The sequence below is a fragment of the Terrapene carolina genome, unplaced genomic scaffold (genome assembly GCF_002925995.2).
Source record: "Terrapene carolina triunguis isolate 2854851 unplaced genomic scaffold, T_m_triunguis-2.0 Scaffold250, whole genome shotgun sequence".
NCBI lineage: Eukaryota > Metazoa > Chordata > Testudines > Emydidae > Terrapene > Terrapene triunguis.
Genome location: NW_020664601.1, coordinates 1,143,503 through 1,168,704, shown reverse-complemented (window position 1 = coordinate 1,168,704; position 25,202 = coordinate 1,143,503). Strand labels below are relative to the sequence as shown.

Sequence of the window (25,202 nt, the reverse complement as noted above, 5' to 3'; positions counted from 1 at the left end):
CGATGCCAACTCTGTCCACATATCTATTCAAGTGACATCATCATAGGACCTAATCACATCAGCCATACCATCAGGGGCTCGTTCACCTGCACATCTACCAATGTGATATATGCCATCATGTGCCAGCAATGCCCCTCTGCCATGTACATTGGCCAAACCGGACAGTCTCTACGCAAAAGAATTAATGGACACAAATCTGACATCAGGAATCATAATACTCAAAAACCAATGGGAGAACACTTTAACCTGTCTGGTCATTCAATGACAGACCTGCGGGTGGCTATTTTACAACAGAAAAACTTCAAAAACAGACTCCAATGAGAGACTGCTGAGCTGGAATTGATATGCAAACTAGATACAATCAATTTAGGATTGAATAAGGACTGGGAATGGCTGAGCCATTACAAACATTGAATCTATCTCCCCTTGTAAGTATTCTCACACTTCTTATCAAACTGTCTGTACTGGGTTATCTTGATTATCACTTCAAAAGTTTTTTTTCTCTTACCAACTCTGAGAGGCCAATTAAGTAAGACAACTCCCACCTGTTCATGCTCTCTTTGTGTGTATATATATCTCCTCAATATATGTTCCATTCTATATGCATCCGAAGAAGTGGGCTGTAGCCCACGAAAGCTTATGCTCTAATAAATTTTTTAGTCTCTAAGGTGCCACAAGTACTCCTGTTCTTTTTACCTTGTTTCAGTTAGTTCAGATGAGCAGGATTTCATATAAAATGGGGTTCTACTCTGATATGCTCTGAATTGTGAAACAAAATATTTGCAGATAGCGCTGCAAGTCTTATGTCATGATTGCTACAGTGGATGTAATGGTGGCATAAGAAACCATAATACATGAATATATCACAAAAATGAAGATAGGTGTAGCCCTGAAACACAACTTGGAGGGGTTGGTTGTATCCTTGCTGGCGTCCTCCACACCTATCTGCTTCAGCAGAGCAATCCTAGCCTAGTAAAAGATGCTCAGAGAGTTCACCCCTATGAAAGACAGACTCCTGGGGTGAAATATAGGCCTTGTTTAAGTTAATGGGAATTTTGCCATTGACTTCAATGAAGCTAGGATTTCACCCATGAAGTGCAGAAGTGTCTCTAGCTGCCTTGTTCGTAGCAAATTTGTCTATGGATTAGCCCGACCATTCTTCCAGATTAAAGCTACCAATGTGGTTGCATACACTCATCTTTGGCTCCAACCCTGGACAGCAAACACTCAAAACAAGTAACTACCAGCAGCAATGAGATTCAGAGGAGAAAAACAGTTTGAAGAGAAGATGGACAGTTGTACATTCTGGGCCAGATCCTCAGCCTCAGACTTGAGTAGTCTGGCTGTTCAGCAATTGGAATCCCTGGTACTGTAGCCATCTCTACACCTACCCGACCCCAGGTTAGGGGAAGTGTTGGGGAGAGGGGGTATGGCCAGGGTCCACTCTTCTCCAGTGATCATAGGCTGTTGCAGCAACTCCTTGGGAGCTATTGCTGTTGGTTGCAAATTAGAGCAACTCTGAGACTGGGGATATAAAGGTCCCTAGTGCATAGGGTGCTGGACTGGGAGCCCGGAGACCAGGGTGCTGTTCCCAACTGACTGGTGTGTGTCTGGGCAAGTCATTTCCTTCTCAGTGCTTCAGTTTCTGCATCAATAAAATGGAGGATAATGATAGTTTGAGCTCTATAGAAGAAAAGCGCTATATAGTGCTTTTGCCCCCACTCCAAATCTGAATGTTTAAACAAGAAAAACCCATAAAATATTTCTATTCGGAGAAAAACTGACTGTCATCAACACTTGGAAAATAAAGGTTTTAGTTAGTACGAAGGTTGCCTGAAAAACCCTATTAAAAACATTCAGCAAAACACTAGGCTGCAAAGATACCCACCAACACCACCTTTTTCATTCACAGTGAAATGTGAGTCTGCATTTGCGTGTAAAAAGGAATAATGGAAATAGAGTTTCACAAAACACACCGGTTATTAAACCCAAACCGTGCAGATGCAAGCTTCCTATTCAACTCATGTGACTTGAGCACACTTGCCTTCCACTGATGTTTTCCACCTGTAAATTTAAAAATAGCTCTATAAAGCCTTATTCTCACTTAGTTTTCAGAGTCTGAGGATGATGTTGCAGAACAAGTTTAGGAACACTTGTTAAGAAAAGACTGCTCAGTTCTAAAGGCAAAATGAGGATAAAATATTAGGCATTACAGCAACGTAACAATAGGCTTTTTGCAACAAAAGTCTGGACCTTATTCACCACTGCCTTGCACCAGGGCCAATCATTTGTACCAATGCAAAGTGGGTACAAGATATTAACATATCAGAATGGGAGCATTTTCCACCCACTGCATTCAGGTGTAGATGACTGTGAGGTGCAAGACAAAGGAGAATCATTATTCCCTAATTATATTACTTTGTATTTGGTAAACTTGCTAAGCCTCCAATTCTGCTATCAGATCCACTTGGGTAGGTAAGTCTTTGCCCCTGCATGGAGCCCCTTTGGCTGCAAAGGGACACTGCAGAGACATAAGAATATCCCCTTATCTGCTTGCTGAGTTGGGGGCTGTGTCACAGACTTAAAACAAGAGAAGCGCACAGACGCACACATTGTTTTACAGTTTTGAGTACTTTATAGCCATTTGAGAGAACAATGACACTATTATGTAAACTTCCCATTTAAGCATATGTTATTGATTTAAGTAACATACAAACTTTAAAGATTTTTGCTTCTGATGTTAGAATTACCCGTACAACCAAACCATTGTATACTGACATATGGACCAGATCTCTGTTATCATTACACTCCTTAATAAATCTGTCTTGATCTCTATAGATCAGTGAGGAGATTGTTTTTTCCTAAGCAGGAAGCCAGTAACTTGGTCATTATTTTAAAATCTGTATTTAATGGTGAAAGTTGGCTAATAGCTAGCATATTCATCTTTAGGATGGCCTTCTTTAGAAAAGAAAAGAATAGCCTCTAAAATGATTTTGGAAGAATATTGCATGTTAGGATTCATTAAACAAAGATATATGTGTTTAGAAAACAGTTATTGTTTGCAAATTGGGTGGCTTAGATGCTTTGTGGTTTAGCTGAATGATTCTGAATAACTTCCAAATTAAACAGTACAGTGTTCCCACTAATAGACATTTAGGACCAGATTCTGCTCAAGGCTGCATTTGTGTAAGTGTGGAGTAGCTCCGTTAACATCAGTGGAGCTTCTCCATACTTACGCTGGCAAAACCAAAAGCAGAATTTGGCTTTTAAAGTCTGGTCTCCATTCAGTAGAATTTTGGCTCAAGTGAACTAATAATCCCCAACGAACCAGTGTGCTGGATTAAAAGAACAAGTTATTGTTTTTCAAAATGTCATTAGTTGTTGTAAAGCAAACTTGTTTTTTCCCCCCTCATTTCAAAGAGTGATGAGCTGTCTGGAGAATTGGATTTCACAAAAGAAATCCTGAATGGTTCTGTGCAAGTTGGAAGGATGTCGCAACACCCTGACAGGAACATAGCACTGCAGTGGTAGGAACTCACTGGACAAACCTGTGTGGAGAAAATTGGAGCATAGTTTTCATACTGTTATATTCATTTTCTTGAGCCAAAATCAATTTGAAGTGCAGCTTTAAGCTCCCTTGAATAGAACTCTCCAGCTTTTTTCACTGCCTGTGAAAATGGCAACATAAGTGGCAGTGGCTGTGTGAGTACATATTGGTTTCTTAGCACAAGTTCTTTCTATATTTTTGGATAGTAAAGCGTGTTTTGGAACTCTGTTCACGCTCCTCACACACACAAGCTGAGGCCTGTGCATGAAATGATGATTGCTTCTGAAAGCTGCTGGTTTGGCACCCCTGGAAACTGTAGTCCTTTGTTCATCACCAGAAGGTACAGCATGGGAAGTGGCAGCTTCTCACACATAGCTTTGGCAGTGTGGCTCAAAGATGACCTGGAAGAAACACTTGCAGGAATGAAAGGGTAGTTTAATCTCTATGCCCCTTCATTCCTTAGCCTTTCTGCTAATTAATATCATTTGTGGTGATCGGGACACTTATCCACTAGGAACAGAAGTGTCTATTATTATGTGTGTTTGTGTGATCGGTGCCCCCTAGAATGGAGTACGGTTTGTCCCAGATCCTGTTTTATACTGTACATAATCGTCTGTCCAACTTATCTTCATCATTCATTAGTGCTGGGCCCTACATTTCTTATCTGCCACCTCTGCTAGCTGCCAGAAACTCCTCAGCCTTTTTGTGGAACTTCATCTCTACTCAGAAATCACTTATTAGTTAGATAGTCCCTCTCCCAAAGAGCTTACCATTTAAATCAGCTCTGTGAGGCAGGGATTGTCTTGTTATCTGTTTGTACAGAGCTCTGCACAATGGATCCCTGGTCTCTGATTTCTGCCTTTTGATGCTACAGTATATAAATAATAATAATTAATAATTAACCTAGCATAGTGGTATGAAGGATCATTTTGTATCTTCAACAATCTTCATGAACACTGTTTCTCTAAAAATTGTATTCTTTTCTGGACCTCCTCACTCTAAAAATATAATAGAAATGGATTTTTCCTCCTAATTTCCATCATAAATTGTGGTTAAAATGTAAATCTCCTCTTTTCTATTTTTATTAGAGAGGCATCAGTTGTGGCTCTGTAGTTCAAGTTCAGTTGAGCGTTGCACTTAAATATATGAACATACACACAAAATGTGATCAATACATGTGCAATATTTCCCAAGACTCGCTAACCCCCACAAACTTGTACATTCCAAATGAAGCAGAGCTGGTTCCAGATGAGGCACTCCCATCTTTTGGAATTTCTTAACTTTTCTTCCAAATGGCCAACAAAAATGTAGAAATACTTTCAGAAATGCAGGTGCATGCAATTGTCTTGTCAGGGGCAGCTTACTCTGAGTTCAACTGCTATTTTACCTTGCAATCTTTTAGCAGCAGCATTCTCAGTGGGAATTACTGTGCGTTAATTAATGTGGGAATTTTTTTGATGCTACAAGCATGAACATTTTTTTTTTTTTTTTGCAAATGTGATCCAAAGCTTTCCAAATGTTCCTTATGTTAGTTCAGAAATAAAATATTTGCAGATGTGCCGTGTTGTAACAAGCAGTCTGACTTGACATTGTTTTATAGAAGTAATATAAAAATACCCTGGGACAAATTCAGAGCTGCACCACTCAGGATTCTGGGCTGTTGCAATGGCTGGCACAGCCCACAGCATAAGTTAGAGGAGCCCCATTGCTGTCTCGACTTGCAGTAGCTTCTCTGAAGCCCAGGACAGACAAAGAACAAAGTGCTGTGGCCAGTCCCCTCCTGCCCTAGAAAATTTGGTGGCATCCCTCTACACTGGATACTGCATGGAAGGAGTGGCACTGGGTCACTTCCTTTAATCCGATGGTGCCCTTCTGTATTTCCCAGGGCCCAGTTAGCTTTGCTTTGTGCCCCCCTTTGTAAAGCAGAGCACAGACTCAGGCCCAGTGATATCAAATTGTACATCTTATAAAACTAAGGTTCTCGTACTTTATTGTGATGCATTCTTTGGTTTGAGTTAATGGTCAGCTTTGCAGCTTTGGACACTGTCAGTCAACTTTAGCCCCATATTTAGGCATTGTAGAAATACGTTTTTATAAAACCCAAAACCAAGATAAAGGTTTTAATCAGGGGCGGCTCTAGCTTTTTTGCCGCCCCAAGCACGGCAGGCAGGCTGCCTTCAGCGGCATGCCTGCGGGAGATCTGCCGGTCCCGCGGCTTCGGCGTACCCACCGCCGAATTGCCGCTGAAGCCGCAGGACCGGCGGACCTCCCGCAGGCGTGCCGCCGAAGGCTGCCTGACTGCTGCCCTCACAGGGACAGGCAGGGTGCCCCCCGCGGCTTGCCGCCCCAGGTACGCGCTTGGTGCGCTGGTGCCTGGAGCCGCCGCTGGTTTTAATCTGGGTTTTTTAATGCCAAAGAAACTGTTTTTGTAAATCGGCAACAGTAACAAAAATTGTCTTGCTAGTGTTTACATCCCAAACATTGCAGCATTCTACATGTGCCTGTGAGCCTGAGACACAGGCTCTGATTCTTTTGTCACACCAGTTCTAACTACATTAGCTTTAAAGGAGTTGCTCCCATCAAGGGCTAGTTGGATGAGTATCAGTTCCAAAAACTATAAACAGAAGCAGAACTGATTTGTGCATTTTTATTATCCAGCATGAACTTTGACAAGTAAGTTAGATTTTTAAAGTTTGCTCATAGGTAAGAACTTCAAAAAGTAATTTTTATTTTACACAGTGCCCCTTAAGGCTGTGTTCAGACTAGGAAATACATCATGTTTGAAGATGGATTAACTCAGCAGTTCTCAACCAGGGGTCCGCGAGCCCTTTCAGGGGGGCCGCAGAGCCCTGCGGCTGAAACCCGGTGCCCCGAACCTCGGCACTGAAGCCAGGAGTGGTACGGAGCTAAAGCTGGCGGCCCCCTCGCCCCAGCTGGGAGCAGCGTGGGTCTGAAGCTGGCGGCCCTCCCCCAAGCCCCTGAAGCCGGGAGTGACGTGGGGCTGAAGCTGGCAAACCTCCCCCCGCTCCAAGCCAGGAGCAGTAGGGGGCTAAAGCTGGGAACCCCAGCCCCCCCCCCCCCCCGAAGCTGGGAGCTGCACTGGGAGCCCCCCTACCGCCCATACACAGCCCCTTGCTACCTCCTCACTTCACCCTGAGCTACCTCCTTGCCCACACACAGCCCCTAGCTACTCCCTCCCTTCACCTAGAGCAGTGGTTCCCAAACTTTAACAGCCCGCGAACCCCTTTCACTAAGTTGTGAAATCTCGTGAACCCTCTCCTAAAAATGAATATTTTCAGGGATTTAAGTTTAAATTTCCTCAGTGTGATGGATGCCCCAACTGCCCGCCCTGCTTTTCCTGGGGCTCGGGCTGGGGTTCGGGCTGCCGGCTCTCCCACTGACGGGGGCAGGGCTCGGGCTGCCAGCCCCATCTCCCTGCCCCACTCTCCCTGGGGCTTGGGCTGCCAGCCCTGCGTGGGGAGCGCTGGGGTTCGGGCTGCTGACTCCCCTGCTGATGGGGGCAGGGCTCGGGCTGCCAGCCCCAACTCCCTGCCCTGCTCTCCCTGGGGCTCGGGCTGCCAGCCCCGCTCTCCCTGGGGCTCGGGCTGCCAGCCCTCCGTGGGGAGCGCTGGGGTTTGGGCTGCCGGCTCCCCCGCTGACGGGGGCAGGGCTCGGGCTGCCAGCCCCAACTGCCCGGCCCCGCTCTCCCTGGAGCTCAGGCTGCCAGCCCCGTGCGGAGCGCTGGGGTTCGGGCTGCTGGCTCCCTCGCTGACCACCGGGACTCGGGCTGCCAGCCCCAACTGCCCAGCCCCGCTCTCCCTGGGGCTCGGGGTGTCTGCCCTACAACCGGGTCCCACCTGCTGTTTCCAGTGCCCGGGGTCCTCTGTCCGCCATTAGTGAAATTTTTCTGCCGAACCCCCTCTAACGTTCTGCGAACCCCCAGGGTTTCGCAAACCCCAGTTTGGGAACCACTGACCTAGAGCTACCTCCCTGCCCACACACAGCCCCTAGTTACCCCCTTCCTGCACCCTCAGCTACCCCCCTGCCCACACACAGCCCCTAGCTACCCCCTCCCTTCACCTAGAGCTACCTCCCTGCCCGCACACAGCCCCTAGCTACCCCCTGCCTGCACACAGCCCCTAGCTACCCGCTGCCTGCACCCTGAGCTACCGCCCTGCCCGCACACAGCCCCTAGCTACCCCCTGCCTGCACCCTGAGCTACCGCCCTGCCTGCACACAGCCCTAGCTACACCCTGAGCTACCGCCCTGCCCGCACACAGCCCCTAGTTACCTCCTACCTTCACCCTGAGCGGTTTTCAAACTTTTTGAACTGACTCCCCCCTTTGAGTTACATTTTTTGGTTGCGTCCCCCCCACAGCCCAGACAGGCTGGGTGGCCTGCTGAATGAGGCCAGGGATGGAGGTGGTGCTCCCTCCCTGGACCCTGCTGTGCGGAGCTGGCTCGAGCCCCGCCAGCTCTTGCCTCCCCCCCCCCCCAAATAGAAGTAAAACTATGCCTATGTCCAAGGATCCCCCCCCCCGAGCTTCCCCTCCCCGGGCCCTGGCATTTTCATAGCATGTTGAGGGGGGCCTCAGCAAGAAAAAGGTTGAGAACCCCTGGATTAACTAACACATTTTAATTAACACAATGTTAAACATGACTTAGCATCTGGAATAAACAGGGTCAATTCACGTTTACAAATGTGAGAGCGGGTCACTTCGGAAGGGACTGGGATTAAAGTTGACTAGCTAACACACTTTTAAAACATGACTTGTCCTTGTACACACTACAGGCACAATTATGTTTAACACTAATAACACTGCTGGAGTCAGTGGAGCTCTGTGAGGGTGCTGGGGTCTGCATTGCAGAATCATGGCTGTAACTATGAGGTGGTGGCAGTCACTCTAAAACAGTCATGTAAAAAATACACATAAAATTAATATATTGTTTTGACTCAGCATCAGTCATTTTAATTCGGAGGAACTCTTAGGAGGCAAACATAATGCCAAAAGTTATGTTTTGAATGATACACATTAAAATAGAAAGTACAAGACACAAACAAATATTATTTTGGGGTTTTTTTGGTTAAAATTTGGTAAAATATCAAGTTCTGATTGTTTTCAATCTTGTCTTTCACTGCAACATATGGAGAATTTAACAGAAATAATTTGCTTTCCACTTTAATAGTGTGAAAATGTGAATATCCTGGGTAACCATTTTACATTTACCTGGGTCTGATGATATAGGGAAAAGGAGATTTTCAAACCAAAATAACACCACCCACATTTCTCAAAGGCTGATCAGCGCGTAAATGGGTCATGAAATGAGCAATGCATTTTCTTCACGTTAGTCATAACTAACAGGTTTGAATTTATTGGTGTGTTGCTCAGGCAGTAAGCATTGCCATGCTTGGTGGCAGCTGCTTCATTTTTACATTGTTTCTCCCCTCCACCCTTTGCTTTTATAATTATAAATTTCAGTAAATATTACAGTCGGTGCATTCTTGCCTCAAGGTTGCCTTGAAATCAGTTACTTTTGAATAAAACAATGTACAGTGGAAATATTCACTGGAGAGGCTATTTACAAATGCTGGATGGGTTGTGATGGCACATTGTGACCCTTTCGGTTCAGAGGCAAACCCTCCTGGATGAACAGACCTAAGCTAGTTCCTGGAAAGAAACCTAACAATTCTGCCTCTTCTGCAGGGTCTTATCCAGTACCAGCAGGATTTAAGCAAGTGGGTTTGTTCGTCAGGTCAGCTTTATGATCCTGCCAGTTAAGGAATTGTATAACCTGCTGATATCAGCAGAGATTGGTCAGTGAGTCCACAGAAAGGACCGTAATCTTGATAGTAGAGAAGAATGATTCTTCTGTGTCTATTGTTTATTTTATCGTTGTTGTTGCTGTGGCCCAGATTCTCAGCTGGTGTGAACTGAAACCACTCCAGTGAAGTCAAGGCATCTATGCCAATATACATGAGAATCTGCCTTTAACAGCAGCAGTGATACAGTAAACAATAGAGACATAAAGGAATCACTCTTCTCTGCTACAACGGAAGCCACAGGCTTTGGACTGGAGAGTGATCTGTGATGGTTCTTAAGTTTTGTTGTTTGCTTTGTTCTATGAAGAATCTAAAATAAATACAATGACTAGGAAGTGGGGAAGACTTTTTCCATTGGTATTGAGAGGGTGCAGTGCTTCTTCTATGGTGGGGAAAGTCTAGGGTTGGATACAGTGGTCTCTTCTGGGTTTGTCAAGCCATTGTATCTCATTTACATTTAAATGATATGCATGTGTAGCTCAATGATATATAGGATTGATAGTGCTAAAGACCTTGGGCTTGATTTGCCACTACTTCTGTACTTTATGTAGCTATTTATGTCTGTGCAAAGTCAATGGGACAACTCGTGCACAAAGTTAAACGTGCTTAAGTGCTTTTCTGGATTAGGGCCAGAATGCTTAGAACCTTGCAGAATCAATCCCTTACTCACCTGTTGCTAGGCCTACGAGGTGGGCAGATGGAATGGGGTGGATTACCATTTTCTACTGATCCAAGCAATATTATTTGCTAAAATGATTATCACTTCCAATGCAAGGAGAGGAAAAGTGCCACATAAACTGTGATAAAAGGCAAGAGCAGGGGGTTAAAATCTGATGTATTAATTTGGATTATATGTAGTAAAAACAACAGAAATAAATTCTTACAGAATTTGTAGCATTTATCTAACTTGCTTTGAATTATGGAAAAATCACCAAAGTGTAAACCCTTGGCAGAATTTTTAATGGATTTCTTGAATTGTGAGCAAATCTGTTCCATGAGGCATGTTGTCACTGGAGATCAAAAGTGTGTTTGGGGGAAAATATTAGAATAAAACAGTTCACTATACAGCCTTAATCTCTTTCTTCATCTATGAGAGTTGCACTGTTTCTCTATATTTCCTGCCTGTTGAGGATACAGGCTATGAGGAAACAATCAGATTTTCCAATGTGGGGGAAACAAAATGTCTTTTAAATTTCTTTTTCCATTTAAATCAGTGCTTGAATTGTTTCTCTTACAAGGGACCTTGGAAGCACATTGTCTCATCTCCAAGTATTGTGGATGGCTCGCTGTGGGCTCACAGATTTAGATGGAATCTCTTCCTGTAGCTCTTTGAAGGTAGGTAAAACTGGGTCATTTCAATATGCTCCTATGGTCGATATCTTTAGTTAATATTTCTCTTTCTGTAATTGTACTGTTACTTTTTTAAAAGTTCCTAAAGGATTTTGATTGAGCACCTTGAGTTTGTATTTATTAATCTTTGAAGATGCTAAAGCAATTATTTTTTACTACAACACCGCTGTCTGATCCTGAACACACTTACTTATTTCCATGATAATCTCATTGACTTAAAATGGCAGTAGCCATGATAGGAAACACTATGCCCAGACTAGTACCTGAGCATTCTCTTTGATGTTTCTAGCTCTTTATAGTAATCAATATCCTAAAGATTTGAAGTCAGTCAGTAAGTGGCTTAATGTAATTTGGGCAAGTCTGTGGTTTATATGTTCTGTTTACTTCTGTTGAGGAACTCTATATAGCCTATAACAATATTTCTGACCTGAGCCAAGTGAGCTTGCTGGATCATCTTGAGATTCTGGACCTGGAAGGAAACAATATTGAGGACATCAACCAGATTCAGTACCTGGGACTCTGTGGCAAACTGAACAGTCTCACAGTGGAGGGGAATCTTATTTGCCTGAAGCCAAACCCAGAGTCTTCAGAGGTGAGAACCTTTTCCAGATTTCTTGTGTTAAATTTTGCACATGTTTATCTTGAGTTGGTAAATCAGGTATCCACAGAAATACTTCCGTTGTGTTGTTGTTATAGTAGGTCTTTTCTTTCTCTCTTTTCTATTCTATCCCGCTTTCTCTATAGTTTTTTTTTTAAAGGCACATCCCATGAACACAAGGAAGAACAGAGGAAGCATTAGTATCGATTGACAAGGCCTTTTCCCTAATGGCTTCAGGGGAGTGTTGATATTAGTAGGAATTCCTTTCATAGCACATCTCCTAATACATGTGGGTGTAGGGTAAAATAAACTAGCAAGCAAATTGTTCTGACAAGAATAAACACTTCTTCTTCGAGTGCTTGCTCATATCGATTCCAATTAGGTGTACGCGCGCCGCGTGCACAATCGTTGGAGAATTTTCTACCCTAGCAACACCTGGTGGGTCGGCTGTGGAGCCCCCTGGAGTGGCGCCTTTATGGCGCTGGATATATACCCCAGCCGACCCAGCGCCCCCTCAGTTCCTTCTTACCGCCCGTGACGGTCGTTGGAACTGTGGAGTGCAGCATAGCTGTTCTTCACTCTCCCTAGCTTTACTTGTTAGTTCTTGTAAGATAGTAGTTGGTTATATTCTTTAGATTAGTAGTTGTTGTTAATAGTTTGTAGAGTAGTTATAAATAGTTATAAATAGTTAGCGGGGGTTAAGGGGGCTATTATCCCGCCTTTTCCCCCCGGCGCGCAGCCGGGCTCATGCCCAAGGCTCCTGGCTTTAAGCCGTGCGCGACCTGTGCTAAGCCTATGCCAACGGGAGACCCTCACGACTCTTTTCTGAAGTGTTTAGGGGAGTCTCACCAGACGGACAAGTGTAAGATCTGCAAGGATTTCAGGCCCAGGACCAAAAAGGACTGGGACTTCAGACTTAAGCAGCTCCTTATGGAGGCGGCACTTAGCCCAGATCCTCCTTCGGTGTGCCAAGTTCCGGCACCGAGCGCCTCGGTGCGCAGCGCCCCAGCGGCACCCTCCGGTACTGCACCGCGAGCAGACGCGGATAAGGCCCCACGGCACCGTCCTCCCTCGGCACCGCGTCCGCCGCAAGCCCCTCGGCGCCGTTCCCTGTCTCCGGGACATAAAAGACCCCGCAAGACCCAGGACGCTGCCGTCCAACAGGCACCGGCTCCCCCTGTACCGGTGGTAGAGCCGCGTCCGGCTTCGGAGCGCCAGAGGGTGCAGGCATCGTCAACACCGTTGACTCCGGCACCGGGTGTAGGGCCGTTGAGTCCGGTGCAGACTGGCTCACCGCCTCATCCTGTGGTTGAGCCCTGTCTCCCTTCTACACCGGAGACTTTTGCAACGGCGAAAGACCTCATCGCCCTCACGGAGCCGGCGCCGTCTCAGCCCGCGGCACTGCATGCCCTTCGTGCTGTGCAATCCAGGGGCAAGCCTGCCCTGATACACCCTCCATCTCCGAGGGTGGACTCGCGGCACCGCTCCCGGTCTCGGAGCAGGTCCCAACACCGCTCGCAGTCCCGGCACCGATCTTCATCTCGGCGCCGGTCGTACTCGCAGCCCAGATCTTCCTCCTGGCACCGGTCTACTTCTCGGCACCGACCTGAGCATCGATACCGGTCGGAGTCCAGACGCAGTTCCCGGCACCGGTATGAGCGCCGCTCCCTTTCGCAAGGCTGCTCCCGGCACCGAGTCTACAGACGGTCTTCGTCTTCGCGATCCAGATCTGGATTCCGGTACCGGCATGGCCATCGGCACTGTTCTCGATCCCGGTACCACTCACCGGCACCGCGCAGAGACCGCTCGCCTGTGGACCAGCACCACTCGGCACCGTACCAGGACGAGCCCCTGCAACCACGCTCGGCACCGCCCTGGCCCTCAAGATCAGCGTCTCGCTCGTCGGAAGGGGCCTCCCGATCAGCATACCCTGCTCAGGGTCAGGCTGCAGACGACTTGGGTCATTGGCAGGAGGGGGCAGAGGACCCTAGACAGGACCCTGCACATTGGTCTTTCTGAACCCCATGGGCGTATCACCAAGCTCAAGGGGCTCCACCAGCGGCCTCTCGCTCGGTACACTCTGAACCCAGGGTTCCTGAGGCCACCATCTCCCGTCCTCCTCCAGGGGGCATGGAGGCTCCAGTGCCGACACCCACGCAGGCCCCAGACCCCGGTGCAGGGGATCCTGCACATCAGGGACCCTTGGAGCCGGACCCTCATATGGATCCTTTACCCCCTGAGGTGTCCTCCTTATCCTCCCCAGATGAGCCGGTGGCGGGTACAACAGCCTCAGGCCCACCTCCAATAGACCTCCGTGCCCACCAAGACTTGTTGCGTAGGGTGGCACGGAATATGGACCTACAGGCTGAGGAGATAGTGGAGGTGGAGGACCCGGTGGTGAGCATCCTCTCAGCTGATGCCCCATCCCGGGTGGCGATGCCCATTATTCGTACGATCCAGGCTAACGCTAATGCCATATGGCAGACCCCGGCCTCCATCCCTCCCACTGCTAGAGGTGTAGAGAGGAAGTACTTTGTCCCCTCTAAAGACCATGAGTACCTCTATACACACCCTCTGCCGTGTTCACTGGTAGTCTCCTCAGTGAACGCAAGAGAGCGCCATGGTCAGCAGGCGGCAGCGCCCAAATCGAAGGACGCCAAACGCTTCGATTTGTTTGGGCGCAAGGTTTACTCAGCGGGGGGTCTGCAGCTCAGAGCCGCAAACCAACAGGCGCTCCTGAGTCAGTACAATTACAACTCATGGAATTCCATGGGTAAATTTAAAGAGTTGGTCCCCCAGGACTCAAGGGAAGAGTTCGGGGCCCTAGTGGAGGAAGGTAAAAAGGTGGCTAGGACCTTCTTGCAGGCCTCCCTGGACATAGCGGACTCGGCCGCCAGGACACTAAAGTCGGGGATAGCCATGAGACACGTCTCCTGGCTCCAGGTTTCGGGGTTACCGCCAGAACTGCAGCAGACCCTGCAAGATCTGCCGTTCGAGGGCCAGGGGTTGTTCTCGGACAAGACGGACTCTCGGTTGCAGAGCCTCAAGGACTCCAGAACCATCATGCGCTCCCTGGGGATGCATGTCCCAGGACCCCAGCACAGGCCCTTTAGGCCCCAGCCACAAAGGTTCTACCCTCCTCCTCCTCGTCCGAGACAGGACTTCCCCAGAAGGCAGGGATGAGAAGGTAGACGGAGGTCGACCGGCCCCCAACCCGGTCAGAACTAAGGCCCTCCTAGACCACCTTCAGGACCTCGGCAAAACTTTTGAAGGTGCGCTCGAGGACGGCGTGCCAGCCACTACCCAGGATCCATTTCCTTTCTTTCGGGATCGCCTCTCCCGTTTCCACCGTGCTTGGTCCCTTATAACCTCGGACCGTTGGGTCCTTCGCACGGTGGAGAGGGGATACGCTCTTCAGTTTTCTTCGTTTCCCCCCCTCTCACTCCCTCTCCCCGTCCCTCTTCAGGGACGCTTCTCACGAGCATCTCCTTACACAGGAGGTTTTTGGGCTCCTCTGTATGGGGGCCATAGAGGAGGTTCCCCCAGAGTTAAGGGGCAGGGAGTTTTACTCCCGCTACTTCCTGATCCCCAAAGCAAAAGGGGGTCTGCGACCCATTTTACACTTACGCGGACTCAACAAATTCATAGTAAAGTTGAAGTTCCGCATGGTCTCCTTGGGGACCATCATCCCTTCCCTGGATCCTGGAGACTGGTATGCCGCCCTCGACATGAAGGACGCATATTTTCATATAGCAATCTACCCCCCACGCAGGCGCTTCCTTCGATTTGTAGTAAACAATGTGCACTACCAATTTGCCGTCCTTCCCTTTGGCTTATCCGCGGCTCCGAGAGTGTTCACCAAATGTATGGCTGTCGTGGCAGCATACCTTCATCGACAAAGGATATAGGTGTTCCCGTATCTAGACGACTGGCTGGTGCGCGGCCGCACCAGGGAGCAAGTTCAGGCCCACATCCAGATAATACTACAAACATTCCACGAGTTAGGCATTCTACTCAACAAAGAAAAGTCCACTCTGGACCCAACCAGGAGAATAGAGTTTATTGGGGCAGTTTTAGACTCCAGACTCGCCCGAGCTCTTCTGCCAGACACTTGGTTTCACACCATCACAAACATCATCCACAAACTCCAGGTCTTCCCAATCACCACAATAAGGACGTGCCTCGGCCTGTTGGGACACATGGCCTCTTGCACTTACGTAACCAGGCATGCCAGACTTCGGCTTCGTCCACTTCAGGCCTGGGTATCGTCGGTGTACCGTCCTTATCGGGACAACCTGAACATGGTGGTCACGGTTCCGAACTCGGTCTTGACCTCTCTCACCTGGTGGCTGGATCACAAGGCGGTTTGCGTAGGAGTGCCATTTCACGCCCCACAACCCTCCCTGCACCTAGTCACGGATGCTTCATCTCTAGGTTGGGGCGCTCACCTCGGGGAGCACCATACCCAGAGCCTGTGGACCGCATCCCAACTAGCTCTGCACATCAATGTTCTAGAGCTGATGGCAGTGCGCCTAGCCTGTCAGGCATTTCTCGATCTCCTGCATGGCAATTGCGTGTCAGTCCTCACAGACAACACCACGGCCATGTTCTACATCAACAAGCAAGGAGGAGCCCGGTCGTCTCTCCTATGCCAAGAGGCCATTCGCCTGTGGGAGTTCTGCATTGCCCACTCGATACATCTCATGGCATCGTTCCTCCCTGGAGTCCAGAACACTCTAGCGGACCGTCTCAGCAGATCCTTCCAGACGCACGAGTGGTCAATTCGCCCTGATATCATCCATTCCATCTTCCAGAGGTGGGGATTTCCCCAGGTCGACCTGTTCGCCTCACGAGCCAACAGGAAGTGCCACGTGTTCTGCTCCCTCCAAGGGCGATCTCCGGGCTCCCTGTCGGACGCTTTCCTCCTATCGTGGAGAGACCAGCTGTTCTACGCTTTCCCTCCATTCCCACTGGTCCACAGGGTGCTGCTCAAGCTACGCAGAGACAAGGCACGTATGATTCTAGTCGCTCCAGCTTGGCCAAGACAGCACTGGTACACCACGCTTCTGGAGCTATCGGTACAAACTCCAATCACGCTTCCCTTATGCCCAGACTTGATCTCTCAGGACCACGGCCGACTCTGTCACCCCGACCTGCAATCGCTCCACCTTACAGCGTGGATGCTCCATGGCTGAATTGGACAGAGCTACGATGCTCACATCCCATGCAACAGATTTTACTGGGAAGTAGAAAGCCCTCTACACGGACCACTTACTTAGCCAAGTGGAAACGGTTCTCCTGTTGGTGCGAGCAGCGGGCCACGCCCCCCTTGCAGGCGTCTATTCCTCTTATACTTGAATATCTCCTATCCCTAAAACAGCAGGGCTTGGCGATGTCTTCGGTCAGGGTTCACCTGGCCGCCATATAGGCGTTCCACCCAGGAGAACTCGCTTCCTCGGTCTTCTCTAACCCGATGGTCGTCAGATTCCTCAAGGGCTTAGACCGGCTATATCCACAGCAACGCCAACCCATTCCGGCATGGGATCTTAACCTGGTTCTCTCCAAGCTCACAGGGCCCCCGTTCGAGCCATTGGCTACCTGCTCACTCCTTTACCTATCTTGGAAGACAGCCTTCCTTGTAGCCATCACTTCAGCAAGACGTGTTTCTGAAATCAAGGCGCTCACGTCTGAGCCTCCATACACAGTCTTCCATAAAGACAAGGTGCAGCTTCGCCCCCACCCTGCCTTTCTTCCCAAGGTGGTATCAGCTTTTCATGTGAACCAGGATCTATTTCTCCCGGTCTTCCATCCTAAGCCGCACGCCACCCGTCAAGACCAGCGTATGCACTCCTTGGACGTACGCAGGGCCCTTGCTTTCTATATTGAGCGTACGAAACCGTTTAGAAAGACGATGCAACTCTTCGTTGCAGTGGCCGACCGGATGAAAGGCTTACCGGTGTCCTCGCAACGTCTCTCCTCTTGGATCACGTCCTGCATTCGTACTTGCTATGACCTGGCCGGTGCCCCGACGCCGCGCCTCACCGCCCACTCAACGAGGGCCCAAGCCTCCTCAACTGCCTTCCTGGCTCATGTCCCGATCCAGGACATTTGTAGAGCGGCAGTTTGGTCATTGGTCCACACCTTCGCTGCTCACTATGCGCTTGTACAGCAGTCCAGAGACGATGCTGCATTCGGATCAGCGGTTTTGCACACAGCGATGTCTCACTCCGACCCCACCGCCTAGGTAAGGCTTGGTAGTCACCTAATTGGAATCGATATGAGCAAGCACTCGAAGAAGAAAAAACGGTTACTCACCTTTGTAACTGTTGTTCTTCGAGATGTGTTGCTCATATCCATTCCAAACCCGCCCCCCGTGCCCACTGTCGGAGTAGCCGGCAAGAAGGAACTGAGGGGGCGCTGGGTCGGCTGGGGTATATATCCAGCGCCATGAAGGCGCCACTCCAGGGGGCTCCACAGCCCCCACCGGGTGTTGCTAGGGTAGAAAATTCTCCGACGATCGTGCACGCAGCGTGTGTACACCTAATTGGAATGGATATGAGCAACACATCTCGAAGAACAACAGTTACAAAGGTGAGTAACCGTTTTTTCTCCCACACGCTAGTGGACATATTTGTGCAACATTAAATCTATTACCATTTGCTGCAAACCTGCCCAAGAGTTGCTAGAGTTTAATTTCTTCCTGCTTTCTAGCCAGCCCAAACCCCTTTCACTGCTCACCAGGGAGCATGGAGCAGGCTGTTAAGTTTTGTTTTTTTTTAAACCTCCATTACCTTTTAGCAGGAAAATAATATTTTCTCAGTCCCCATGTCAATCTTCACAGTGGGTATTCCTCATTTCCATGGCCAGTGGGGCAGTCAAGATCTTTGCGCTGAGCCTGGGCTTAGGACCAGCCCTCAGAAGAACTTCCCAGAATTCTCTGCCTCCAAGCAGACTCCAGGGTGCCCCTTGGAGCAGAGCTTTCAGAGGATTTTTGAAAGATTTGTAATTAACTATTTCTCAGGTTTCTTTATGGCTTTGAAGGTTTCTTCTCAAAACTGCTAAACTAAAAAAATAAAAAATTATTGTGGCTTTCTGAGGAGGGTTTGAAAGACAGCACCTCTCCTCCCCTCAGAAATGGCAGGGACAGCGGGCTGCCTGCACCCAGCTCCCAGTCGGCGGATGAGCGAGGTCCACACCAAGAGAATTGAGCAGGCCACAGGAACCCAGCTCCTAGACAGCATGTGGGCAAGGTCCAGGCCAAGAGGCATGAGCAGGCAGCAGTGAAATTGGCCCCCAGATGGTACATGGGTCAGGCCCACACTGAGAGAGCTGGGCAGGCCACAATTGAACCAGCTTTCAGTTGGCATGTGGGTGAGATCCACATTGAGAGATTTGAGCAGGTCACAGGGAAACCTGGCTGAACGTGTGGGCAAGGTACACAAAGAGTCAGCTGAACGGGGCACATTGAAGCTCCCTTCACTGAAGCCAAGCCAGAATTAGTGGCATGGAATGAGGGGGAAGATTTTCAAAGTCCCCTGCCTCACCGTTAGGCATGGGGCACCTATTCCCACAGCTTGCATTGCAAAGCACGTATCCTGCATGTCTCCCTAAGGAGTGAGGTAGAGCCAATGGAGACAAATGATCCCACTGGTATCAGCTAGGCCTTGCAGATAAAACAGATTTCCCTGCAAGTTCTCAGCTGCTCTGAAAGGTGCCAGCTCCTGCAGCCTTTCTGGTACCAATGGGTCATTTGTCTCCATTGGTTCCCAGTTTTTATTGGAAATGAGATCAAAGTCTTTCAGCCAGGACACCAGTTTGCATCTTGCCCTAGTTAGTTTAAAAATATTTTTTTTAATCGCTTAATATGGTCCCACCCAAGTGTTCTGTATCCTCACATTAGGGGCCAGTCACCCTCAACATTTCTTGTCTATTCTTGCAGTACCCGAGAGGCCTCTGGAAACCAGTTACATTATCTCTGCTCTTTGGGGACTAAACTTCTCAAACATGAGAGATCATGGAGCTTTGTCAGATAACCCTGCTGCGATTTGTAAAAACCTCAGCCTCTTGTGCTGTGATTTCAGAAGGATGTCAGCAATACAATGTAACAACATTAATCTTTCAATTTGTCCTCTTCCTCATCCCCCTCTTTTCATAGCTTTTGGGAGAAACCCAAAATGACCATTTTAAGTTTGAGACTGCATGATTGTTTTCTCTCATTATTACTTTCATATGGGTGTAGTAGTAAAAAGCTGACATGCCAAACCTGTGAACAAAACACAGAAATTGGGCTTGTTTTTGGCTTAATTGGCTTGTGAGTTGCTTGTTGGCTAGTTTTTGGCTTGTAGCTTGTTGTAGCTTCTTTTTTTTGATTGGCTCCCAGCAAGCAGGGGCAAGGGGGCGGGGGGAGAGTCAGGAGTGCACAGCGGGCCCACCACAGTCCCAGACTGCACGCCAGGAGGATCTAGTCACATAGAGTGTTGGAGTTCTTAGGGATTGGCTTGTTTTGGCCTTGTTTTGAAATGGGATTAGCTTGATTTTTGGTTTATTGTGAAAGTCAGGGTACTTATTTACCGCGTGAAAGTTGGCAACTGTGGTAAAAAGCATATTATCACCAGTGTAGAAGAGCAAGGCAAAGCACCTAGATAGGGTTACCATTCGTCCGGATTCCCCCGGACATGTCCGGCTTTTTGAGCTAAAAATAGCGTCCGGGGGGAATTTGTAAATGTCCGGACTTCCCCTCCCCCCACCCCCCATGCAGAGCGCGCGCGGCTAACAGGGCAGCCGGCCGGATGGTGCCACTTACATGGGGCTCCGACAGCCAGAGAGAGCCCTTCCTCCCCCCTGCAGCAGAGCTCACTCCCTCCCTCCCTCCCTGCATTCGCAGATCGCCTCCGGCAGTCTGGAACTCCTCCCCCGCTGCTGCCCAGCGTGCCGGGACGAACGGCTCTGGTCGTTCGTGAGCAAGTTCACAGAGATGTTAGGCGAAGGCCAACAACAAGGGGGCCAGGGGGTCTGAGAAGGAGCAGGGAGGTTCTGGAGGGGGCAGTCAAGAGACGGGGGCGGGGGGTCGGGAGTTCGGGGGGGGCTTTTTGGGGGGGTGGAGAAGGTTTTGGGCAGTCAGGGTACAGGTAGGGGGTAGGGTCCTGGGGGGCAGTTAGGGTGGGGGGTCTTAGGAGGGGGCAGTTAGGGGACAAGGAACAGGGAGGCTTAATGGCTCTCCATGCGTCTCTGGACCCTCTCAGCTGTCGGGCTTGGACGGAAACATTGCCTGAGGGTAGTGAGAGAATGGGTTATCGGTGAGGTGGGGGTGGGCGTGAGCCCGGTCAATAGGGGCAACCCCTACCAAGATCTGAGCCTTTTCTCACACGCCCGTTAGAGCTCGACATTATGCTGTTTGGGACCCCTCTTTGAGGAAAGCCTCTGGATTGCAAGTCCAACCGCTACCTCCTCGTGGTGAGAGCCGGTAACTGGCTTGGATAGCCAGGCGGATTGCGGAGGACGAACCCACATCCCACATTCAGTGGGGTGTGGGATGGGGTTGGGCAGCCCCATATGGTGCCACATGGATGCCCCCCTGGTAAGGGTAGCCTCCCCCAGGTACGGGTTGACTCCCCCTGGTAAGGGTTAGATTCCCCCTGGTAAGGGTAGTCTCCCCCAGGCACGGGTTAGTTTCCCCCTGGAAAGGGTAAGTTTCCCCCAGGTACGGGTTAGTTTCCCCCTGGAAAGGGTTAGTTTCCCCCTGAGAAGGGTAAATCTTTTAGCTATGGAAAAAAGGAATTTATATTTTTATACCGGATTGGCGCTGGACCGGGTTAATAACGCCCCCGCTGTTGGCTTTGATGCCCCGGCTGACAGTGTTAAATATATTAGGGGTGTGATCAGGGTCGCTGGACCAATGGATAAAATGGTTTGGACTATAATGAAGTCTCATGAGCATGAGAGTGAGAATCAAGTCCTCCCAGTGGAGCATGGAGAGGAGGTAGAGGAGAATGTTTGTGATGATCATGGTGAGGAGATTTTATCTATCTTACCGATGGTTTTTACAGGGGACACTTTTAATGATTTAACTATGGAAAGTTTCAATCCAGATTTTAAGTATTTAAGTACATTTGATGATCCATATGTTAGCGAATCGGGATATCTTAATGCTCATTTAGTTAATGGGTCTAGTTTATTAAATAGTTTTAGACCAAGTACTGATTTTAATAGGGATCGTAATAAGGATCTTAACAGTACTGGTAGTAATATAAATATATTAGAAAGTAGTTCGTGGAAGGATGGGGTTTTTTATTTAGAGTATCCCGTTGATAGTTTTAATTGTCCAATATGTCCCCAGATATTACCAACATTTGGTAAATGGGCCAAACACATTAATGTGGTTCATAAAAGTAAAGCCATACGAGTTGTATGTAGTAAATGTGGAAAATCTTCTCAATATCATAATATAGCTTGCCACTACCCCAAGTGCATACCCAAGAAGGCGGATACCCCAATGAAGAGCCATACGTGCTCGGTCTGTGGGCTTGGTTTTCATACTAGATCTGGATTGAGCCAACACTGTAGACATAGACACCCTGCTGTGAGGAATGAGCAAAGAAAAGAAGATATGGCTGCTAAAAGTAAGATCAAAGAGGGATCGACTAGATCTCGTATATGGACCAAAGATGAGGTTGCGCAGCTTATACAGTTGGAAAGGAAATATATTGGGAAAAGGAATATAAATAAATGTATTGAGAGCGAGATGAGGACCAAAACGAATAAACAAATATCAGATAAAAGACGAGAATTAGCAAAGAAGAAGTTAGTGGTAACAGGAGATAGGGAGGAAGTGACTGAGGTAGAGGACATTAGAGTAAATATATTAGAAATTCCGCCCCCAAGAGAGAGGATTTTCCCACTAAAAGGACACCCAGAAGTGGATTTAGTGGAGAAAATATGTAAACGGGGAAAACAAAGTAGGGAGGGAAGAGAAATAATAAATAGTTTAGGGGAAATTGAAGGATTATTAAAGGAGGATTTAACAAAAGCTCTCGGTTGGGCAATGTTGGAAAAATTATGTTATTCATTAGTAGAGGGAAAGGACCCTAGAAATGAAAGTCAAATAGAGTTGAGGAATAAAGGAAAAGGGAAGATGAGAAAGGAGGGGAGAAGGAAGCAATTTAATGCAATTAGGAGATATGCTACAAAGAAAGCTAAGTATAAATTCTATCAACAATTATTTGATAAGGATAGAAGAAGATTGACTCGCATTATAATGGGAGAGCCAGATAAGGCTAAGTGTGCTATCCCTATGAAAGAAATTGAGGAATACTATGTCAATATTTTGGGAACAATTGGACATGGTAATATGATAGGGTGGCCATCATCCACAGAGAATGCGGATAATGATATATTAATGAGTCCGATCTCTGTGGATGAGATTAGAATAGCTTTAAGAGAAATAAGAAAAGATAGTGCTCCTGGCCCAGATAAAGTAAAAGTGAGCAATTTGTGGGATATTTTTAATTTAGACTCCTTAATACTTACAAAAATTTTTAATATATGGTTTCTAAATAGACAGGTACCAGATGAATTTAAGAAAAATAGAACGATTTTAATACCAAAGACACAAGATGAGGAGGAAATGAAGAAGTTAACATCTTGGAGACCATTGACAATTGGGTCAGTTTGGATTAGAATCTATACCAAAATATTAGCAAAAAGACTGGTGGAAACAGTTAAGATATGTAGTAGACAAAAAGGGTTTATATCCGCCCCTGGGTGTGAGGAAAATATTGCTATATTAGATAATTTGATTAAAGGGGCTAAACGAAATGGGAATGAAATTGCAATAGTGTTCGTAGATCTGGCTAAAGCATTTGATTCTGTGGGACACGAACATATAATAGCCGGGTTGAGAAGATTTGGTATAGATGAACATTTTATAGATATTATTAGGGACCTTTATGATAATTGCACAACTAGGGTATGGGTGGGTGATGAAGCTACTGAGTCTATTTTAATTAGGAGGGGGGTCAAGCAGGGTGACCCGTTGTCCCCAGTTTTGTTTAATATGGCTATGGATCCCCTTTTAACTAGATTAGAAGTAGAAGGAAGTGGTTTTTATGTTAAGGGTAATGGTGTCACGTCATTGGCTTTTGCCGATGATGTGGCAATTTTAAGTAGCTCATATAAAGGAATGATTAAAAATTTGGGTATCTTAGAGGAGTTTTGTAAAAATACTAATCTCTCTGTTAATGTGAAGAAAACGAAAGGCTTTCATATTTTAACTAAACATAAAACCTATGTAGTTAATCCTAAGGATAATTGGCAGATAGGGTCAGAGGAGATTGAATATGTTCAACCAGGGGATTTTGAAAAATATTTAGGGGCTAGAATAGATCCCTGGATAGGTGTAGGGGGACCGGTACTTAAAGAAAAATTGAAAGATTGGAGTGAGAATTTAATTAAGGCCCCATTAAAACCGGCCCAAAAAATATTAATTTTACAGACATATATCTTACCGAAGCTATTTTATAATCTTCTTTTAATAGAACCCCCTTTTAATCTTTTAGACGATCTTGATGTGTTAGTTAGAAAAATAGTTAAAGAGATTTTACATTTACCTCAGTGTATCACAGATGGGATATTTTATTCTAGAGGTAGGGATGGTGGTTTAGCTCTCACTAAGTTTAGTGTGCAAATCCCAAATATGTTAATTCGTAAATGGAGGAGACATATTGTCTCGAGAGATGATTGGATGGACCTATCTTATCTATATGCAGGAGAAAATCTTGTGGATAAAATATTGTCATTTAGTGCAGTAACATCTCATCCCAAGAAATGGAGGGAAGAGGAATTTTTAAGATGGTCGGAACTGAGATGTCAGGGAATAGGGATAAAATATTTTAAAAATGATTTAATTAGTAATTCGATTTTTAGAAACTCTAGTAAAGTTAAATCGTCAGCGTATATCGCAGCATTGCAGCTTAGGGCAAATATTTATCCTACTAGGGAGACATTAGCAAGAGGAAGAGGAGGTGTGAATGCTCTTTGTAGATGGTGCGGTAAAGTGCGGGAGACTGTTCCCCATATCTCAGGACAATGTTATAAGACTAAGAATGCTAGGATAAAAAGGCATAATAGAGTAGTGTCTGCAGTTGTAGATAAGGTTGGTAAATTAGGGAGGAAGGCAATGATAGAGCCCCATTTGAGAAATAGTAAGGGTGAGTTAAGAAAGCCGGATATTATATTTATAAAAGGAGATACAGCAGTGGTGGTTGATGTTACAGTGCGATGGGAGGATAATGCCGGAAGTTTGGAACAAGCCCACAGTGAGAAGGTGGCTTATTATCTTGAGTTAGAGGAAGAAATTAAAAACTTAACGGGAGGTAAAAATATTCACTTCTTTGGTTTTGTGCTTGGGGCGCGTGGCAAGTGGAGTGAAGGTAATAATGATTTGTTACAATTATTGGGAATGGACAGAAGTAAAAATTTTAAGGAGAGTATATGTAGACTTGTTTTATATTCCACTATTGGTATGATGGCTATATTCAGTGACAGGTAAAGATCCCGGAGTTTCCATTCCGTGTATCTTGCCAAAACTAAATTTTAGCTATTTTGGTTTCCATGCTCTAAATTTTCAAATTTTTAATATTGTTTTGAACATTAACTTATTTAGTGTTATTTAATATCTGTCCTTCAATAGAATGGTTTTAATTATATAATAAATACTTATTAATGGATGAAATTCCAATTTAAATTATTAGTTTATTTTTTTTTTTTTAACTACTGGATGTGGATGCGGACTGGCCGCGTATAATAACCAGGAAAGGGCAGGTAGTCACGCCTGTACATAAATAGGGAGTGGGGTTCTGGAGGGCAGTTAGGAGCAGGGGTCCCAGGAG

General features: G+C 47.0%; 1 protein-coding gene across 2 annotated transcripts in view; it reads left to right on the top strand.

Annotated features, from left to right (window-relative positions):
- Positions 1-25,202, top strand: part of LRRC56 (leucine rich repeat containing 56) — a 170,485-nt gene that overhangs the window by 118,551 nt on the left and 26,732 nt on the right. For both annotated transcript variants that reach the window (XM_026657633.1, XM_026657634.1), the window contains exons 6-7: positions 10,607-10,703; positions 11,113-11,310. In XM_026657633.1, the coding sequence (XP_026513418.1) occupies positions 10,607-10,703; positions 11,113-11,310 (295 nt within the window). The remainder of the gene's footprint in view (positions 1-10,606; positions 10,704-11,112; positions 11,311-25,202) is intronic.